The sequence below is a fragment of the Centropristis striata genome, chromosome 6 (genome assembly GCF_030273125.1).
Source record: "Centropristis striata isolate RG_2023a ecotype Rhode Island chromosome 6, C.striata_1.0, whole genome shotgun sequence".
Classification (NCBI taxonomy): domain Eukaryota; kingdom Metazoa; phylum Chordata; class Actinopteri; order Perciformes; family Serranidae; genus Centropristis; species Centropristis striata.
In genome coordinates, this window is record NC_081522.1 from 10,498,327 (window position 1) to 10,520,102 (window position 21,776).

The window sequence follows — 21,776 nt, forward strand, 5'->3', positions numbered from 1 at the left end:
ACTAATGTATCGTCCATACTCGCCCAACACTGGATATCACATAGACTGTATATAAATAAGGGATATCACCGAAACCCCATTCGTTAGATGGGTTTTGTTTTGAAACGAGCCACCGGAAGTCCTGTTTGTTGTCGAATCTAGCTAACTGTTAGCTAACCTGTTGCTAACCCGCTAGCTAGCTCAATAACCGTTTAGCGCTTTCGGAGAAAGAATACAGTTGGGTTAAATGTTAATGGCCTAAGTTGTGACTTTCCTCCACAGTGAGCGTCCACCACCGGCGCTCCGGGGCTGAGCTGTGTACGCGGAGAGCGCCACATGGAGGCGGTGCTGAAAAACTTGGCGAGCACGGCGGAGCTGCTGGCCGTGGCGGCACAGAGCGGCGTGGTGGAGCAGTGGGATAAACAAACTCTGTCCAGAGCTTTTCACTGGGCCCAGTACTGCGAACACCTGTTTTCTCGGTTTCACAATAATCTCGCGATAAGGGAAATTATGGAGAAGCAGCTGCAGCTCACAAATCAAAGTTTGCGAGCTGCCTTCCCTGGATACACAGAACTGTCTTTCTCGGACCTCTCCCGCTGTCAGCACTTGTTGCTTGTTGGGCTGTTGAAAAATCCTGAGTTGCCCATCTCCATCATGAAGATACTCTTTGACACTACCAGCCCTGTAAACACCCAGCAGAGTGAGTATCAAGATATTACTGGGTTCTGCAGCCAAATCATTCAGTGCAAAGCTGCTTGTAAAGTCCTGAGTCCTCTCACAGACCTGTCAGCTGTTGGTGCTGATGCTGAGGTGCAGGGGGCGATGCTGATGGAGAGGCTGGATGCCCTGCTGAGCCAAGGCAGTGAAGCCTGCCGGACAGAGCACATTTTAGATTCTGTCCTCCAGGGATGTGAAGGAGCAGCAGGACATTTCTGTCAGGTCATCGCTGCAGCTCTGCTGACAACAACAAACTCGGATACAAAAACTGCTTCACAGGATTTTATCTTGGACTGGCTGCAGAATAAACACAGCATGCTGCAGCACATGTGTTCAAGACTGCCTACTACGCTTATTATAGATCTGGCCAAAGAACACCTTCAATTTAGATGTGCATACTGTGATGTGCTGAAACAGTGGGCCTCTGACATGGAGTACAGCATAAATGAGGGTGAATGGGTTCAAACCAGTACGAACCGAACAGTGTCCTTCCAGAGACTGACTGAGCACTTTCTGGCTTTGTTTGAAGCCTTTCCCTCTCTGAGGGACGATGTAGAAAAAGAGCTAAATGCTTTGAAAATTTCTGATGGGGACTTTGATGTCAGAGGTCTGAGTGTGTGGGGAGACCTCCTGTCAGCATTTAACAAGTGACAGTGATTTTTTCTTTAGAGCTGTAAGATGTGCTAAAACGTAGCCAAATGTGAATGTGAGTTCATATCTTGATGCAGTGTTTGACTAGAACTGGGTATTAAACCTCAGTACTTTTTGATACCATACAGAATGCGTCCATACCACACATTATTGGAAGCTGGCTCTCAAATTATTTTTATTATTTACTTCTGAAGCTGTTTTATTTAATAGGCAAAGTTTGCATTATATGTTCCATAAAAAAGTGTATCAGCATAAACTGGAAAATTTATAAGCTGATACAGATATGTCTACAATAGGCCAATATTGTCCAATAAAATCAGCCCACTGATAAATCGGTCAGGCTCTAAAACTTGATAAAATTACAGGCTGGAAATATGATAAAAAATTTAACTAATGATGACAAAATTCTGAAAATGCTCACTTTAGTGGACCTGGAAGCCTTAAAATACCAGACTTTTTTGTCACAGTCTAAATATTATTGTAAAAATGTATCCATGCACCTTGTAATAATGGATTTTTAAATATATCAATACAATTGGTTATTTGTTAAAAATACACAGCTGACAAGGTTTGGACAGATGGTAGCATCACATGCTGCCTTGTGATCAGTAGCATCACGTGATCTGACTGAATTAAATTGAAAGTAATTGTCAGGCAGTGAATGGTTTACACCCTATAAATTGGTCTCTGGAGATTCAAGGCTTCATTTAGCATCATAAATCCCACCTCAACACCAAATTATATTATAGATGTGCAGTTTTACAGTCATTCTGTAGCTGCTGATTTATGAGGTTCTGAAATGTTTTATTTTAAAAGACAGTGGGCGGTAAAGAAATGGCAAAAAACAAAGAAAGCATAAGCATTGCAAATCCAATTCAGCCTTTTCTATCTGCACACACACCTAAATCATTTCCACTTTCTCACACACCATCTGTCAATATTGCCTCTTCGCCACAAAGCTGCACTCCCTTTGAATCTGAAAATTTTGATTGGCTCGGTGCCAGTCACGTGCCTCGACTGCCAATTCACACATTTCAGTCCTCGCCCATGTGTCAGAGCACCTCTGCGACGAGGGATCAGTTAGTCAGAGCAGGCGTCTTCAATCAAACCCTCCACAATAGCTGGTGTGTGACATAACTCTGGCAGACAGCGGATTAGAGACCCGGCTGCCGTGCACAGGGAAACACCAACACGACCACGGCTCGTTTAACACGCTGTGAAAGCAATTCACGTTGAGACAGACAAGGGTCACTGAGTAAGGGGCTGCATGTACACAACCAATTTATTTCCAACCAATGAAGAACATATGCATGTGGCTGGATGGAAACCCACAGTGATTGAAGGGATCTCACCTGCTCCAAGGTTATAAACCCATGCAAATTCATTTAATTTAGATTTTCATCATGTTGGATCAGATTTGAAGGATGTGATAAAATTATTCAGGGACACATTGCTCATTCAGCAAATACTTCTCATTACCTACATGTTAGCAGGCAGCATTTAGCCTTTGGTGCTGAACACTGACTGAATCTTTTCATTTTTAGATTTTTTGTTTCTCACTCTTGTTCACAGCCTTACAAATAACTGGCAGAGTGGGTTAACAGTCATGGTGATGATTCACATGTGTTAGTCTGACTCAAATGAGAAGCCTACAATTTTCTTTATATATCTACACTAAGGGAAAACACATTTAACCCATAGGATAAATATCAGATCATTTCTATAAGATAAAATAAGTCTGACAATTGATGATAATAAAAAAGAAAGTCAACGAATCTTGAGGTTTTATTGACAGGGACCTGTTTTTTTCCCCTTATAAACAACCATTTTCAATTTTGCAGAGGCTCCCACTTATGAAGACCACCACTCTAATATAAAACTGCTAGTATTACCAAACTGGCTTTGTCTCATAAATGTGAACAAATTGCTCTCTGCTCTTAACCTGGGAGGTGAAATTACAGGGTTGTCTTGTTGTATCACTTCAAACAGCAGGAGGTAGACACATATAATATCTATCTCCCACCAGCCTACTTTAAACGTGTGACGTTTGCTTGGAAATGTCTCTGCAATCTGTTCACTAAAGCAGCAGCTGATCTTCTGAACAGTGAACTTAGTATTTGTGGGAATATGTATCAGAGCTGCAATGATTATTCCATTAATCAGTCAGTCAACAGATAATAATCACCAAGTCAAAACCTTTATGAACCAAAAAAACAGCAGTGGACGGCTCCTCTCTCTCTGTTGCAGGACGGAGAGATACAAAAGATCCTTCGCTCCTACAGCCATCAGGCTGTCTCATTCTAACTGAGATTCTACCAGACTAACTGAAGATCCCTTCCGGGATAAATAAAGTAATTTTGATTTGATTTGATTTTTCATGCAAAAAAAAAAAGCAGAAAATGTCGTCAGCTTCTCAAATATAGAGATTAACTGCATTTTTCATATTAAACTAAACATCTTTTTTTTACTGACAAAACATTGAAAGGCATTCTCTTGGACTTTGAAAAGCTGGGATGGACATTTTTCACAATTTTATAGACCAAATAATCGGGGGAAAAAGGTCTTTATTAATATGAATAATCGTTAAATATAGCCATAACCTTTAATTTCAGCCATAGTATGTAGGATTCATGTTTTATTATAAAGTGAGGATCTGACAACAGAGATGAAACACACAGTTTTCCTGCTCTCACATCTCATTGGCTTGTTTTTGATTCTGTCCTGCGTGTTGTTATTGTGTGTCAGCGTGGGGTAACAAACTGCGGTGAGACGTGCTGCTGAGGGCGACTGTTGTTCTGCTGCTTCTAAAGGGTCGTGAAGGATAGCATTCATTAAAACTCAGATCCAGCCCCCATCTGGTGGTGTGAATAGGGAGTCCTCAGAGGGGCGGGGTGGGGGTGGAGTGGGGGTGTAGAGCCCTCCCTCGGCACGTGCCTAAGCCGATCCAGCCTGGCCCTTGTCTGGCCTCGGTGACGGATCACACAGGCGGGAGGGCCCCTCTGCACACCTGTGTCCCACTCAGGGGACGCTGATGATCAGTGGCCACCATCATCAGGCATGCACCGAGGAAAAGGAGGAGGGATTGATGCTCTAATTTGAGTTTTTTGCAGTGAAGCTGTGAGGAAAGGACAGATGGAAGTGAAATGCTTTTACTGAGTCATATGAAATGGAAGTCACGCTTGTGAAGAACAGGAAGAAAGAAGCTCACATCTTCTTCTCCAGGACATCCCATAAAATCTGCACTGTCAGACACTCCAGTGAGGTGCTGTGTTTGCAAAAACACTACTGTATTTTTGCACATAAGGACAGGGAGGGGGGCTGAGTTGTAGGGGAACAAAAGAAAGTAGAGCTGCAAAGATTAATTCATTATTTTTAAAAATGCTTAGTGTAAATAGTAGCTATTTTATGTTTAATTAATTCGCTTTTTAATGTGATGTAGATGATTAAACATAATATAAGCTGTAAATATCTCCCCTTATTATCTGCAAATAATCATCTAGATTTTATCAAAATTTCAAAGCAAAGCCCTGCCAGCAATGAGGCTATCATGTAAAATCTTATCAGCCTCTCATCCTTTGTCTGTGTGTGTGATACGAGCCCAATATGAGCATGCTGTAGAGAGGAGGGTATGAAGCTGTCAATGTAATGTGATATGGGGGAGGGGAACTGGAAGGACCTGTGATAGATTACCTCACATGCAACTGTAGGAAACCAGTTCTGAGGAGGAAAAACAATTGGATGTAGCAATCTCCCTCCTCTTCGTCTGATCAGGGAAAGATGCAATTCTCACTCCACATATGGTGGTGGTTTGAAAGTGTAGCTCAGTGTTCCCCTGCCTCAGTACTGTGGTAGTAGTTTGGAGCTCATAAATGTTTCAGTACACAGATGAAAATAATGATTGCACTGAGACTTAGTTGCTTTTGGGAGCTCAACAAGATGGAGAAGCTTTACAGTGGACGCCATTTGCATATCACAAAAAGGAGGAGGGTTATTTATTTATTTCCAGACTGAGCATCCTAAGCAGAAGCTCTTTGCAAAAACAAGAGATTTTAAAAAAAGAAACATGAATGGGAGACTCAGAAATGATTGCGGAAACATAGAAGTCTTCGTAAAAATACATCAGTGTGTACATGTGTGGCTGTAGGCGGAGAGCAGAGACATATAACATGTCTGGTGACACAGACTGATTTGGGGTGCCAAGCACTCCATTAATAAAGCAATTAGCAAGGGAGGAGAAGGAGGCGTTTTTACATTCAATTGCCCTGAGGTAGTGTAATGTCATGCTGTAGGGTGCCATAAAATAGTAATTACTCCAATACTGCTCTGAGATTTTGGGTTATAATTACTGGATATTTTTGCATATGAGGGAGATTAATTTTAGATGGCAAGGTAAAGGGTATTCATGCAGTGGTGTGGAGAGAGGAGACTGTTTGGACTGCAGACTGGAGAAGAGAGAAAGGATCAGGAGGATAATGCATGCAGGCAGAGTCTCAGGGGAGGAGTGTAACCCCGTCATCAAACACTCATTCTGGCTGGGCCTCATCCCATTACAGTCCCCCAGGAGCCAAACTGCACCTGCCCCACAGACTGACAACTACTCAATCCCCCTTCCATCGCCCTTACGCTTACATAAACAGCACCACCAGCATCACAAAAACTCTATTTTTGAGATGCCGCAAAAACAACAAAGGATTAGAGGTTAAAGGCAGGTGAACGCTGACAGAGTTCCCACCTATGAATGAAATGTCGACACACAGATTTTGTCCAATTACCGTGTGCCCCAACATGCACGTCACAGATGCAACAGCCATGACCACCCCGGCTGGTTAGGCATGAGAAAACATGTTCCACGTGGCTGGTGACACAATTGTGTTTTCTGTCAAATTAACATGTGCACTGAGGAGCAGGCGGTGGCGAGCGTTAATGGTTTCCCTCCTCAGTCGGGCAGATAATCGGAGGAGAAACTGAGATTTATTGTAATTGCTGCCATTGCTGCTACTGGAAGTGTTTCCGACATTGAGCTGCTTCCTGTGATCGAGGCATCAGTCGACACAGAGCAAGGCTACTGTAGACTGCTGCCGCTGCACATTAAATTGATTCAGACTGTCTATCATGTGCATGAAACCGATGGTCAACACCTTAACCCTCACCCCCACAAACTTCACGCCTGTCTATCATTTCTTCTTAGGAGCTGCAAAGGCCTCATTTGCAACAGGCTGCAGAGATCTTTCCTGTGTATATTCAGCCTGGCCTGCAGTCAGAAAAAACCCACCACATCTAATGTCTCCCAGTTGGTCACACTGACATCATGTGTAATGAGGACCTTCAAGACGCTGGTCAGACCACTAATGATGGACTGCTCCCATATTCTGTATCTGCTCCATATGACTCATCTCCACCTGCAGAGGCTGAAAGGCGCAGTCAGAATTGCCTTCTTTGATTTATCCAGATTCGTACACACCTTCTAGGCCTTCCTGCTATAAGGAGAAGCTCTGACTGATGCACGTGTATGGAAGGACGCCAGGTTTTCCTGAATTATTTACCACCTCTCTGATGAGCTGCAGTTTGTTGGCCTTCAGAGTGGCATGTTTTACACACTGGAGAGCAACACAGAAGGTAATACTCTTGTTCACTCTGTACACCTCTCACTTTATATTTAACTTCACCGCTCCCTGAATGTGGCGTTTTGGAGCTGTATGTATATTTTAGCCAGTTCTGCACAGGTTCTGCTAAAAATCTTAATCTTAAAAATTACATTCTCATTGATTTTGACAATGAAGTTTCATTGTATGGATACTTAATTATAAACTGATGCATGTGTGCAAACCAACACAATAATATTTTCTGTACATACGAACAAACTATCAAGTAATGCAGGAATTAAATATTATTCTGCAGCTGCTATCATTCAAGTTACATCAAGTATGTAATTACAATGTAAATGAACCGTCTTGATTATTTCTATGTGCTTTAATACCATGTTTTTCTTGCAAACATGAAAATCTAATAACAAGGACATACAATGACAAATACAAAGGTAGCGTGACCTTTCTTGTCACAGATTTATTCTAATTCATTCGAAGCATTTTTGTTTTAAAAGTCCAATACGCTCTAGAGTTAAACAGTATTGATTGGTCACAATTTAATGCAGGAGCTGGGTCAATAGTTGAATATGTAACATGAAACATGATTGACCTCAGTTTTGCAGAGACACGCAGAAGAAACAGGGAGTGCCACAAGTATAACATCCCACATTATACATTCTCACATTTCTTTTTCAGTCAGGCCTCGGTTATTTTCCTTTCCTGTACAATTCAGTGAAGTGTGAGATGCTGCCGAGACATTTTAAAACGATCATCACACTTTTGTGCACCTCTGGATCCTCACTGCATATTAAAGCCAGTCCTCTTTGAAAAGGCAGACAATGATTCTTGTTTGTAGTGATGTAAACTCCAGTAATAGCATTAACATTGCTGTTTTCCTTTTACCAATTACCAAGCTACAGGGTCCAATACTCTCCCCTGGACTCCAGAGACTGCAGTCATTGATTTACTAATGAGAAACGTGGAGAGAATTGGAGATGCACAACACTGATTGGAGAAGGTGGTTAACTGGTTAGGTGGTTGGAGTCCAGTCTCTGAGGACCGCTAACCTTCAAATAAACAGCTGGATCTACTACAGTACATGCAGTGCCTGTAATGGGTCACTACCATTAATGCTGAGTACCAAAAAAACTGTTTTTGTCCATGAGTAACCATACTTCCAGTACTTATTAACATTAGTATTAATAAGCTGGTATACATATATACCAAAAATAGGCTCTATATCATGATTTATTAGGAGAAACCAAGCAATTCTATGTAAAATCCCACACTCAGCACCTCAATTTAGCCTGAATGGAATGATCTATTATTCCTCAATGTCACCATTATGAGATATACATATAAATATAGCCTAAATATGTCAAAGACACACGTGGTGATCATGTCATGCACCTGTTGAATTAAGATACTTGTTCCTTTTTTGGTCATATTCCAGCATCACATCAACACACAAGACGAAAAGATGAGGAAGAACGACAAAAATGTGACTTTTGGTTGTTTTTTTTTTATAAAATGATATGAGTATTTTTTATAACACTTTTTGACATCAACATACCTCTTCATTAAACACAATATTAGAAGCCATAAAATCACATTTATCTGTTTACATAAACTTTAGGCACAAAGCCATATAATAGCATCTTTTGGTCATCTTAAACATTCTTAAATATTCATATATTTTTTAAACATCCTTGCAAAGTTCATACAGCAAATGAAGAAAGTGTTCAAATAGCAAATAAAGTCAGGTGGAAGAGCCATCTATTAACTCATGTGGTCCACTCGAACGTGACAATATCAAAGTGTCAACAAAGTACTTTTGGTGACAATGAGAGCAACCAGGAAACACCAAGAGATCACAACAACCTGGCTGTCCATGTACATTACTGCATTCCTCGCTGTCAAAACGCAACAACATGTCCTGCATCATGAGCACTAAAGCTGGATTCTCCAGACACTAGTAATTTGTTAAAACACACACCTTAATGTTGAGCATCACATGACTCCAAAACAATTACAGTTAGATACAGCAAGCCAGTGTTACATTACAAAACAGAATGTGATGGGTGGCGGCTGGTACACAGAATTTATTGCAGTGCACACCAAACATCAATAAACAATGTCATCTGAGCAATCGCCTTCAAAACTTTTTTGATTTGTCTCACATCACGACTGGCACCTGATTATGAAAGTTCATTTTATTATTTATAATGGCAGAAGACGCTTATCTAAGAACTAAGCAGTGAGCCGAATGTGGACTATCAGTGACTGAGAGGCGGCTGCATCTGAAACATTAATTTGAGCAAATTCATGCAAACAAACACACACTAAAACTCTACGGTTCAACTTCACTCACGCTATTTTTGTCATATAGTGTATTATAGGCCTAGCCCGAGGAGAGGGAGACCTTTTTTGCAAGCAGACATCTCCCTGAAAAGGTACTGTCCATGAAAAATATGGCCTTTTATATTAATGTTAACACAGATCAACGACCCAAAATCCACAATAGTCTCACAGAAACAGTATACAGGTATGTACAGTACATAAAACACATTTGAGAAACAGAATATAATCTTGTTTTTAGAATACTTATAGTTTCAGTGCAATCAGAGTGGTGTTTCAGAGAAAGACTCTATATGATGGTCAACTGCAGTGTCATGTGGCTCATGTTGTTCAAGTAGATTGATGAGGTTTAGAAGTACAACATAGGCCTGCAGTTTTCTTTCTCTCTGTATCATGAAGCCCTACGGTAGGTAGATGTGATGAGAGACCTGTGAGAATCTAATGAAGATTGTTCTGCATTGCAATAACTATTTCTTTACATTGGCTTTTTGAAACTAGTAACCGCTTTACTTGAATACACAGAATGGATTTAAATATCTAAGATAATGTTGTGCAATCCGTGATGGAGAGTCTGTTTCTGGGAGCAGACTCACCACAACTGTCTGGTTTTAAGAGTAGCCGCGCTCAGAATACATCTTCCCGGCCGGTTCCTGTACATACTCCTCCGTCTTATCCCAGTCCTGCACCCAGCCTCCGTTGAGCTGTGCAGTGGCTCCGTAGCTTTTAGCCGGACCTCCCATTGCGCCGTAGCTCTGCGTGATGTCACCCGTCTCCTCAGCCAGCTCATCCTCGTCGATGAAGCCGCACTTCTCCTCGCTGGTTTCTTCCGGGTCGGCCCATGGCTGTTTCTCCCCAGATGCAAAGAGTCCATAAAACACCACTCCCCCGTAATGCACCAGGGAAGCAATGAGGAAGACGTACTGCCACTCTTCACGGGTCTAGAGACAGAAAACAGTTGCAGCCAGGCTGAGTCACTTCTTTAAGGCCCTTATGACATGTTTTCTCAACTAACTTCTTATCATGAGAGGTGGGCTCCGAAATGTTCTGCCAAATTTCCTACAGCTTTCATATCACATGAGAGATTTCTCTATTGGTGTTTTTGTCTGAGCGCTTCCCACTAGTTTCAAGTGGGTAGTTGGACAAAAGTGATGTCATGCATCTCCGTGTACCAATCAGGTTTTAGAAACATTTGAATCAAAATATAACGCCAGTTGTGGGGGTTGCCAGTCCACCGTCAACATCAAATATAATATGTCAAATATGATCCATACCAAACCCACTCAGTCCTGATGAAACTGGGCTCCTTAGTATCAAAGACAAAGGGAAATGACAAATACATTTTTTAAGTTCTAGTTCTTGTGGTCAAAGTTTATTTAACCCTTCCATCCACCGCGACATCTTCCCTATGCAGACTTTGTCACTCTGTATACACCGTAATAACTACGCCACTAGAGATAAATATGGGTCATAATAGGCTGCTTGTAGAAACAACTTATCTGGTCATTCGGTAGTCTGTAGTGTGTTTACTTTATATCGTAATGCCACTTTATTTGTCTTCCTGTAAAACCAAATTATTTTTAATGAGTCATCTTGGTCATGGGGAGGGTGCTTACATAGATTTAGCCAATCAAATGATCTGGAGAAACTAGCTAACCCCACCTATCATATACAACTTCAGCCTGTGGGTAGCTAGTAAGGCAATATCCCAGTAAGAGGAGCATGCTTAATGTGGTTGAGGTCCAAATTATCCTACCCTTTCTACTGTTCTAACGATGCCGGTGAGGGAAGTGTAGCTAAAATTGAAGAGTCCTACAGCTCCTATCATTCCTCAACTCTGTATCAGGCTGTATTTGCTGAGTCATTACCAACTGTGTGAGCCAACACTAATGATGAAACTCTTATTTCATGACTTTGAACACTTTGACTTTAACTTTGATTGTTGCACATTTAGTTTTAAATATTTAATGTTGTAGAGAAATACTTAAGATTTTAAAATACCTTTTCTGGGGCTTTACTTTTAAAGCTCTGTCTGCATTAACATTCACATCACTGCATGCATAGAAAAGACTCACCTTGTTTTTTGTCATGGCTCCCACGATTAAAGGGCAGACCATCCCTGACAGGGTACCCACCCCGTTGGATATCCCCATGAGGATGCTGGCATAGCGAGGAGCAATGTCAAGATGGTTGACATTGAAACCTGCAGCAACAAAGTATTTTGAGTTTTGGGCTCTTTTGAATAACACAAAATGGTCTGAATCACAATCCATTGCTCTTAGACTCACCTGATATTGCAAATCCGCTAAAACCCACCGCCAAAACTAAGAAAGAGATGGCCACCCCTTTACTGTGAGAATAACCGACCACTAACAAGAGAGTTGCCTCCATACCAAACCCTAAAAACAACAAGAAGAGAGTTAAGTTGTGAGAAATACTTCTGTCATATCATGTTAACAGCAAGAGCCATTTATTAAAGCCTCACCTCCGCAGTTCATGATTTTCCGAACCATAGTGGTAGACATGATGTTGTGGGTCCGCAGGTAGTCCGCTAACTGGCCTCCTAAGGGCACGATGATGGTCATGACCAAGTGAGGGAGCGCTGACACTATTCCAACCTGAGAAACCATCAAACACTTGTCTGAAGCAATTGTGACAAAGAAACTGTCAAAACAAAAGTGATTCTTCTCCTTTTTTAAAATCCAATCTTTGTGTTCGCTTCAACCTGTGACTTCAGCATCACATCCGAGCAGTAATTCACCTGCAGTAATCCTGAAGCTGAATTACACCTGACAGATCAGCTTGATTCATGCTTCAAACTCTCCAGCGAGGGCAAAGACTATGACATTTTTAAGATTGAGTAGAATCTTTCTCTGACACATTCTCTCGTGGACAGCAAGATCAGAAATGTACCAAACCACGGCATTTTCATAGGCAGTTAGTGTAAATTGCCCTGAATTAATAACACAAAAACAAGATCAGTATTTAAATCTACACAACAGTCTTTTGCCTCAGTGCATGCTGGGAGTTTTCTGTCATTTAATGGCTATATTTTAACAATACTTTCCTAGTTTTATTTCCCCAAACTTAAGCAAGTAGTTCTGTTGTCAAAAACTAACTAAACTGTGTTGGTTTGACACAAAAAAACAACAAGAAATCTGAAAAATCTTTCATTATATCACATGATGTTGAAAGACATTTTTTGTCCATCACCAGGCATTGTAAGGAATGTATTTACCTTGCTGATTTCAAAGCCAAACACCTCTTCAAAGTATGCAGGCTGGCTGATAAGGAGCAGATAAAAGGTCCAGCTCCTGCAGAAGTTGGCCACAATGATTGCATAGACGGGCATAGAGGAGAAGAATTTCCTCCAGGGGGTCTTGTATTTCTGTTAAAACAAACAGAGAGTCTGATGTCAGACGTACAGCACTTGATGTGGTGTTACATATCAACTGATACAGATTAAGAACTCACTTCCATTGCACCCATCAGCTGGGCGCTTTCACCAATGCTCTCCTCGATGTAACGGCGCTCCTCGTCAGTGATGGTCGGGTGCTCGGCTGGGCTCTCGTAGGACACGAGGATCCAGAACATGTACCACACTATCCCAAAGCATCCTGAACAGATCATGAGAGTGATGACAAGTCAGTCATTGCAAACTCATGCAGTGCAGCCAAATGTTGCACAAAACTTTATTTAAAAATTCAGAGATCCCAAAGTTTTCAAAGATACCAAATATGTTGGACTAAATTTTGGGGAAATGTGTATAAAATCATGCACAAGACATCTATTTGATAGAATGGTGCACCTTGGATTTGAACATTTCTCTCAGTGTAATCATCATATAACCGCATCAGTGACAAGCTGATGTCACAGACAGAAAACAAACAGACAGCCAAAGTAACAACTTCTCAATCACAAGGTAGACCATACCATGCTTTATCATCTATTTTATTCCAAGATAGATAATTTATAAAATTAACATCATGCTGTATTGAAGAAGACTTGAATTTAGCGATTGAGACTATAAACTCATTAGGAAAATATATACATATATTATATATAGAGTTAATAAATCAAGTGATTTTTTTTTTTTAATCAAAGACTTATTTGCAATAGTTGTGTTTCCCATCAACTAATTTCTCTGCACATTTTTAAAGATTTGCATGAGAAAAGCTGGATGGGGACAACAAATTTTGATGAAGAAAGAAAAATAGTTAATGCTCTAAACAGAAAATGGAAACACTTTTTCTGTGCGTTTATGCAGCTTTGTTTATTAGCTCTAAATTATTTGACAGAAACGTCCCTAATTCGCATTTTGTTTAATGCAGAATTCCAAAATTTTGCTTCAAATTCCCTTCAACTATAATGTAAATACAACTTATCTGACTTATTTTTGCTGGTCATCTGAAAGAATACAGGTTTAAGGCACTGACATGTTGGTTTCACTTTTCCGCCTGGTTACATAGCAAATTTATGTTTGGTTTGTGAACATTGGCAAACATCAGCCTCCAGAAGCTCCTGGTTTATACCAGACCACATAATACCGTAGCAGTAAAACTCATGAGTGTAGCCCATTGAATTGAGCAAGAGTACAATTTATAGCTTATAAACTTTTCATTCATAAGAAAGAGATTATGTTGTTTCTTCTTTTAAAAGTCACATAGACTCAATTTAAGGTGTTAATACAGAGTCACTCACCGTACACATAGAAGACAGAGGACCATCCTGTGTACTGGACCAGGATCCCAGCCAGAGGCATGGCTATCACTGCACCAGCATAGGATCCTGAACAAGACAAAATACTGTGACGGAGCAGAATTTGATCCCGGCTGCTCATTCAGAAAGCAGTGTTGTCCCAGTGTTTAATGACAAATGTGTTCTCTACATGTTTATGCACATTTTAGAAGCAATATTATGTAACTGTAAACCTGCATTTCAGTGTCTGAAGTGATATGATGATATATGACACTAATACGTCAATCACAGAAACATGACTGCGTGTTGATTTTGTACCACAGAAGGAGATTGTTGCCAGACGACTTCTCTCCAGCGGTGGAGCCCATTTACTCCAGATCCCATGGCAGGCTGGGTAAGTCACTCCCTGCACGGTGACAAATAACATTACAGTCACAATCTGAACACTTGAGGTTCATTTTCCATTAACTTTAATGTGTTTTTCGAATAATCTTCCTTTATCAATAACATTTGACATCTACATTTTTCCACTTTCATTCAATAGTATTTACATAATATAACTGATTCTGCCTGATTGTCTGTTCTCATTTGCCAAAGGAAAATTGACCAAGACAAATTGTAGTTAATAACAAACAAACTGACATGCATTGTATCTGACCTTTCAAATAGAGACTAATGGGTTAGGTGTGAGTCAGTGCAGATTTAGGCTGACTGCCCACTTCATGAAAAAAACTGAATTGCTCCCATTAAATCTTCATTACACACTAAGTGGCATACAATCAACTATTGATAGACACAAATTGCTAGGGCTTGCAGTGGGAGACACCCTGAAATGCTAATGTTTAATTTGCAGTAATAAGTCGATGGGTGCTGAACGCAGGCGGCTCTCTCTCTCTCCATGGTCATGAGCTGCTATTGAAACGGCAGCATGCAGCAAAACAAAATCACAAAAGAGGATGACCTTCAGTCTGATAATAGCATCTCTCACTGAAATCTTTTCTTTTCTGTTGGGCTGTGGGAGCCGCCCGCATCAAGTGCTTTTTATTCCTTTTGTTCTTTGTGTTTCTATGTGAACATGGGGCTGTTTCTGCCAGGTAAACCAACATACATAAGCCCTGCTTTTCATGATTTGATGCTGTTTGTTGTATGTATAATGAAAGGAACTTCAATTATAATGGGCTTCATTTTCCAGTGCATATTCAAATAGAAAGAGCTCAGTGTGAACAAGAGGATTTCTGTAAAACGTGGTCAAATACAGAATGTCAGGACCATTTCATTAGGGGTCGAGTTTAGCTTTCAGCTTGATAATGAGGCATCAATTTTGAGTCTCTTAAAGGTCAGGTTCTGATGTGTAAACTGTGCATCCGTACCTCCACCAACCCTTGTAATATCCTCACAAAGATGACAAATCCATAGTGCACCCGGGCGGCCGAGGGAATGAACATGTTCAGGGTGGATGTCAGCACAATGGCAGCACCGAAAACTCTGGATAAACATTTTGTTGGGATTATTTGTCGGAATATTATCAAAACAAGATCATCTCATTCAAACAAGATACACAGCAGACATATTGATGCAAGCACTTCAAAGACATTCAAAACTAAAATATCCATGCAATGTTCTCTTGTATGATTATTTACTACATACAGGAAGAATAAACACTGATAAGGAAGATATATAAATCCATCCTAATTGCATACAACACACACACACACACACACACACACACACACACACACACACACACACACACACAGAGTTATCCAGTTTCCAGGGAGTGAGGACAGGAGGTGTTTGCAGCAGAAGGCCTCAATGGGCTCAGCTGACTTGGCATGATGAAGCTCTTCAAGATTTGCATCTTATTTAGACTCCATTTCCCTCATGTGAATTCTAATAATTCCAAAATATAGATTTAAAAGGATTTATATTGCGACCTTGTAACCTTATAACCGTATTTATATATTTACATCATTTTCCAAACCGAGACTTTCCAGTTTTGTTGTTATAATTTGATTTTTCTTTTACAATTTGTATATATTTGTTGCTCATTTGCTCTGTTCCCTTTGTCTAATTGTAGCTGACTAATCAATTGTTAGTGAAATAATGTGGTATAAAGGCAGTATATTGCTATTGAAATCATACTACAGTCATTACTCAGAAGCACATTTCACACATGGGCTTTGGCTGGTGTGGTTGCCATGCCTCTGAACATAAAGGATTAGACACGGTGGTCCCATGGGAGCTCATTAACATGAGGAGGCATGCCTGGTGGGTATCGGCCAAATCCCCAGTTTATCTGCTGTAAGGTCAGGCTCCTTTCTTCAGTCCAAATATTACACCTATGTTTCTATTATGAATTAAAAATAGGAATATATCTAAAACAGGAAATCTGACATTTAGAAATATTTCCACCCACACACTGTTTATTGGTAGTGTATTTCCAGAAATGTCCGAGGGTAGTTACCTGTTTGCAGCCAGTCTTGACGAGATATACCCTCCTGGGATCTGAGTAACAATGTAGCCCCAGAAGAAGGAGCCATGAATCATCCCCACAGTCTCTGGGTCCCAGTTGAATTTTGCTTTCTTTCAGACAAAAAATAAAAACACATTTTAATTCATTTTCCAAAATATTTTTTAAAAGTATTTTCATCAAAATGTTTTTTTTATTTAAATGTGAAATACTGTCAATAGGCCCTACAATATTTTATTTGATGCTTTAACACCCAGAACTGGATAATATATTTTACTTGAGGACCGCAGTAAAAGTACAAAATTATTAGCATCAAAATACAGCCTTAAATTACAGAAAGTTATAGTACTCATAATGCAGAATGGCCAATTTCAGAAACATACAGACATTAAATATATATATATATATATATATATATATATATATATATATATAACAATATCTTGGGTTTATATTGTTATATTCCACCATTGTTAATACCTTTCATAGGGACGCGAGGTGAGCTTAAAATATCGTCGGTCAACTAATTAGCACAAAGTAAGCAGATTTCTACGACAATTTAAAAAGAAAATAAGCCAATTCACACATATTTGCAACTTCTTGTTATAAAATACAGGCCCAGAACTAAATAATATAGCCGAAATGAAATAAATGCCAACTATATTGATAATCAATTAATGAGTAAGGTAATTTTTCATGCAAAAATGGCATAAAATTGTGTTTTCAGCCTCATAAAAAGAGATCACATAAGATATTTCCTCCTTCTCCGTTTTATATCATATTAAAATCAATATCTTGGGTTTTGGACTGACAAAACAAGATATTAAAATACATCACCTTGAGTTTTGAGAAGCTGGGATAAATATTTTTCATTATTTTTTCGACATTTTATAACCTAGACCGAACGATTGTTACTCGTAATAATGAACAAATTAAATGATAAAGAATATAGTAGTTAGCCCTACAATTAAAACAGAGCTGATGTTCTCCAGGTGTGTAAACCATATCGATCCGCCTATTGGCTCTGGCCCTCATCACTTATTAAACATGTGGCGCTCGTGAGGGGGGCGGAGCTTGCAGGCACCTCTTTGATGATGATCTTGCCGTTTTGATGGATCGTGTGGTTATTGACCATGCTGACGATGGCCACGCCCAAGTTACACCGGATACCGAAGGAGATGCAGAAGCCGAGCCCGCTCAGCATGGCGATGATGTATCTGCGAGGTGCCCCGAAGCATGTGCAGTCACACAGGGGCGTCTTCCGCTCGGGGTCCGCCGTGGGTCTCCCATCCTCCGTCAGCTCGATCGCCTCACCTGTCTGCTGCTTCTTTTCCATCCTCCTACAAGGGCCGATTATAATGCTCTTTATTTGGTTAAATTCGGTGTCAAAAATTGGATGCATTTAAATCAAACATTTTGTTTGATTAAGCTGCTTTTAAGGTGCGAGAATTACGTGGGGAATATGCAAAAAAAACAAAAACAACCTGTGATTGATTCATGTTTCTTCTTTCAGGCTGTTTTCATCTTATATTACAGAGAGAAATAGCTTGCATCTTTATTTAGTGCTTTGTCAAATACAGGCCTTAACAATGTCTTCATTTTCTTCTTTAACTTGGCTTAGGCCCTGTAAAGCCTTCTCTCTTTAATACAGACCAAACTGCTTTATTTCGTTCCGTGCTAAAATTCTGCATGTTTCTGTAAAAGAAAGACTCAAACGAGGAAAGAAATTCCTTCATACCGCATTGCAGCAGTACCAGCAGCATCGTTGTTTTGAGTTAATTTTTCCCTTTTCATTTTTTTATTGGCTCTCATATATGTTGCGTTTGCCTTGGCGTTCACTCCACTTTTTTAAACAAAGAATTTTAAGTTTTTTGTTTTTTTAACTAAATATGGAAATATGAAGGCCTCATGCAGGCCTGTTACAGCTTGAATGAAACCACCAGATTTTTTTCCCTTGCACAGCTTTGTGTCACGTTTCTGTGTTGCACCTTCAAGTTCAACCTCTGAGAAGCATTTAAGGAGCAAAAATAAATAAACGTGTATTGTGTGTACACAAATGGTAATCTAAAATAGATGTATTTTGTAAAAGCTACGCGTGTCAATAAGATTTATGTAAAATTCGTTTTTTCTGGCTTAATATTCAAACAAAGGCTATTTTTATTCGAATTTCCAATTAGAATGAATAAATAATTCAATTTTATACGTGTGAGAAACCGCTCCTCTGCACCCTGTTCTGGTCTCTGATTTAAACTGCAGTTTTCTTTGCTCTACATTTCATTTAGGTCCTTCAGACAGGATAAAAAAAATAAAGGAAGTCAATTGATATGAAGTCCATCGATCTTGGATTAATACAGATGGATACAGAAGGTAATAGATATCCTCCGACCTTGTGTCACGACTCGCTCTGTTTCATTAATTATTAAAAAACACCCACAGCAGCTGGTGGAGGGGTTCATCCTCCAGGGAAATATCTGATCCTTAAATATTCGGGCCACACGACTCATCCTCTCCGTGATTCATCTCATAAAAAAAGAGAATTCCCTTTTGATTTCATTGTAATTCAGTAGCCTAATAAAAAGAAGCCATTGTATGTTTTGTATGATGTTAACATCTGGATATTTTCTTTTTTTTTTTTACCAGATATAAATCTGATATTTAAATAAAAAAGACACGCAGAAATGTCTTCTCCTTACCTGTAAATCTTCCCGAGGGCCTTTCCTGCGAGCTGTTTCACCCCATCTTTAATGGTGGGGGCAGCTTTCTCTGTGCCTGGCTCCATATCCAAAATATCTTGAGAAATTCTACAATACTATAACAAATGGAAGAGCTGCATTAATGAGCATATTGTTAAGATAGTAATCCAAGTAACGCGCTTCTGTCTCTCTGAGCAGAAAACGTCTCGATGTCCTGAACAGAGAAAATGGAGAAAGCTGCGGGAAACACGTTCAGTCTGAAAGGGCTGCTTCCACAGTCACAAAACAGCAGTCAAATAAGTCCGCTTTTGCCTTGCGCAATGTTAATCCATGCAGTGCCATCTTAAGATCCAGCTGGCGATTAGAAAACAGTAACACAGAAAATGCAAAGTTGGATTTTTCTTATTCTCTTTCAGAAATCGAGGTGGTGAAAGTGAAAAATGTGGATCCGGTGCAGGTCAGCGGAGCTCCGGTCTGATCTGAGGTGAGGATCTCCGGTGAGGCAGCAGCCGGAGGAGGATTCAGCACCGCGGACAGCTCATCTACCTGTCAGCAGCTCCGAGCAGCGCCCCTCCTCCCCACGCTCCACTCCTCTCCTCTGATTCAATTACTACTATAAAAATCTATTAACGGCGACTATTGCCAACTGCATAACCTCCCTCCTTCGCTTATATGCAAGTGAATGAAAAAGGATTTTAGGATGAGCTCGGAGCACTTATAAATCACTTGCTGCAGCAGGCACAAAGCAAGGACCCCCCCCCCCCCCCCCCCCCCTACATCCGGTTATCTCCCGGCTTTACTTTGATCTACTACATTTACACGCACTGTTAAAACTTAATGCACGCATTTATAGAATTTCACTAAATTGAATAAACTAAACTGTAATTTTTTTCCCATTGATTTAAAAGAAAGATTGTATCCATGTGGAACCAGGGTGTAAAGTACAGTATGCAGTCAACCACGCAGAGGCAGTGTTGTGTAAGAAAGTTAAGGAGCTGCTGATGCGAGATAAAGGAGACTGGAAACCATTTTTATACACAGTTTTTTATCCACCAATCAGAGAAAACAGGCGATTTAAATTATTTAAATGAGAGAAAGCTTTTATATACAGTTTTATAATGTTTGCCGCTAAGATGCATCATTGGTCCACATTTCAGGATCCAGGTGCGGGCAGTGCGCACACAGGTGTGACAGTAGCAGTCCCCTGTCTTCTCCTCACCGTCATCCGGGTCCTCTTAGACAGCCTTGAGGCCACCTGCGTGCCCGGACACTGAGAGAACAGGACCGCAAAAGAGCCGTGAAACTCCTTCCTGAAGTGGCGGCCCATGAAGCAGCTGAACAGCGGATTAACGCAGGTGATGAGGCTGCACAGGCACATCTCCAGCGCAAAGGCCGCATCTGCGCTCTGCCAGGAGGCGGCGCTGTTCGGGTAGACCGCCCGCATCACGATGGCGGCGTTGCGGCTCAGGTGGTAGGGCAGGTAAAACAAAGCGAAGAAAATCAGCACCGAGCACAGCACGTGCCGGAGCCGCCGCTGCTTGTTGTGCGGGTCTGGGCGGCAGGGCCGGTGGCGCAGCTCTCTGACGCTGCGCAGGCCGCAGTAGCAGATGGAGAGCAGCGGGAACAGGAAGCCGACGGTGGTGCAAAAGAGGGAGTAAGGGAGGCTTTCCTCGGTCTCACTCAGCAGTATGTACAAGGTGCAAACGGTGCGATTGCTCCCGGGGCAAGTCTGGATCAGAGTCATGCCGGTAATAGGTATGCTGAGGACCAGGGCGCCCACCCACACCGCCACACACAGCACGTAGGTCTGCCTCCGGCCCAGCAGCACCAGAGAGCGCAGCGGGTGCACGATGGCCAGGTATCGGTCCACGCTGATGCAGGTGACGAAGAAGATGCTGAGGTAGAAGTAGTTGTGGTAGAACATCCGCACAGCGATGCAGAGCGGCAGCCCGAGCTTCCAGTACAGATGGTCCAGGTGGTAGTTGATGAGGAAAGGCAAGGCCAGCAGCCACGAGGTGTCAGCCAGGGTGAGGTTGAAGAGGAACACCGTGCTGCGGGTCCAGCGCCGCAGGCGGTGCAGGAAAACCCAGAGGGAGAGCAGGTTGAGGGGAAGCCCGAGGATCAGCACCGCCAGGAAGAAGGACGGCATCACATAGAGCTGAACCACCGGTAGAGCCTGATTTGTGTCCAGGTCGCAGAAGGCTTCCTCTGGAGGCTGCAGGGTCAAGAGGTTAAACTTTTACATTCCAGATATATCACAGGACACTTTATATCCTCTCTTTTATCATTTAAAGCTTCTTTAACTGGGGTTTTAGTACACAACCACATTACAGATATGGACATTTGCTCTGATAGAAGCACATATAAACCTAATTTGTCCATCACTGTTTAAAATCTGTATTTGTAGTTTCATAAATCATAACCTGATAAAATGTTTAAAATTTACAATGAATCTTTCCAGCCTACCTGAACCTGAGTGTTGCCCATGTCTTTGTTACAGTGGCCAAGTGAAACAACCATGCCAACATATTTTGGTGTAAAACACACCCACCCGTGTGAACAAACACTGAATAGTTATCAGTGTTCTCCCGGGCCATCTGTTATGTGAACAGCAACTTTGATGTCCCC

At 41.1% G+C, this 21,776-nt stretch overlaps 3 protein-coding genes across 3 annotated transcripts; 1 reads left to right on the top strand and 2 right to left on the bottom strand.

Annotated features, from left to right (window-relative positions):
* Positions 1-175: 175 nt before the first annotated feature.
* fancf (FA complementation group F) lies at positions 176-1,679 on the top strand. The gene is made up of 2 exons (XM_059335578.1): positions 176-679; positions 761-1,679. The coding sequence occupies exons 1-2, from the start codon at positions 316-318 to the stop codon at positions 1,345-1,347; spliced, it is 951 nt and encodes a 316-aa protein (XP_059191561.1). The 5' UTR covers positions 176-315; the 3' UTR covers positions 1,348-1,679.
* Positions 1,680-8,434: 6,755 nt separating this feature from the next.
* Positions 8,435-19,792, bottom strand: slc17a6a (solute carrier family 17 member 6a). The gene is made up of 12 exons (XM_059335565.1): positions 19,149-19,792; positions 17,540-17,795; positions 16,450-16,568; positions 15,356-15,470; positions 14,304-14,391; positions 13,989-14,075; positions 12,762-12,904; positions 12,526-12,675; positions 11,773-11,905; positions 11,576-11,686; positions 11,363-11,490; positions 8,435-10,228 (listed from the first exon to the last, which is right to left on the bottom strand). The coding sequence occupies exons 1-12, from the start codon at positions 19,232-19,234 to the stop codon at positions 9,899-9,901; spliced, it is 1,746 nt and encodes a 581-aa protein (XP_059191548.1). The 5' UTR covers positions 19,235-19,792; the 3' UTR covers positions 8,435-9,898.
* A 170-nt stretch (positions 19,793-19,962) lies between these two features.
* LOC131973554 (succinate receptor 1-like) lies at positions 19,963-21,398 on the bottom strand. Its single transcript, XM_059335581.1, has one exon. It carries the CDS (start codon positions 21,295-21,297, stop codon positions 20,302-20,304), a length of 996 nt encoding a protein of 331 aa, XP_059191564.1. The 5' UTR covers positions 21,298-21,398; the 3' UTR covers positions 19,963-20,301.
* Positions 21,399-21,776: the final 378 nt, after the last annotated feature.

Coding starts and splice junctions, on each gene's coding strand:
- fancf (XM_059335578.1), top strand. CDS start 316: ATGGAGGCGGTGCTGAAAAACTTGGCGAGCACGGCGGAGCTGCTGGCC. Junction 680..760: donor CCCTGTAAACACCCAGCAGA/GTGAGTATCAAG, acceptor GTCCTCTCACAG/ACCTGTCAGCTGTTGGTGCT.
- slc17a6a (XM_059335565.1), bottom strand. CDS start 19,234: ATGGAGCCAGGCACAGAGAAAGCTGCCCCCACCATTAAAGATGGGGTG. Junction 12,676..12,761: donor AGCTGATGGGTGCAATGGAA/GTGAGTTCTTAA, acceptor TTGTTTTAACAG/AAATACAAGACCCCCTGGAG. Junction 10,229..11,362: donor GAGCCATGACAAAAAACAAG/GTGAGTCTTTTC, acceptor TTCTGTCTCTAG/ACCCGTGAAGAGTGGCAGTA.
- LOC131973554 (XM_059335581.1), bottom strand. CDS start 21,297: ATGCCGTCCTTCTTCCTGGCGGTGCTGATCCTCGGGCTTCCCCTCAAC.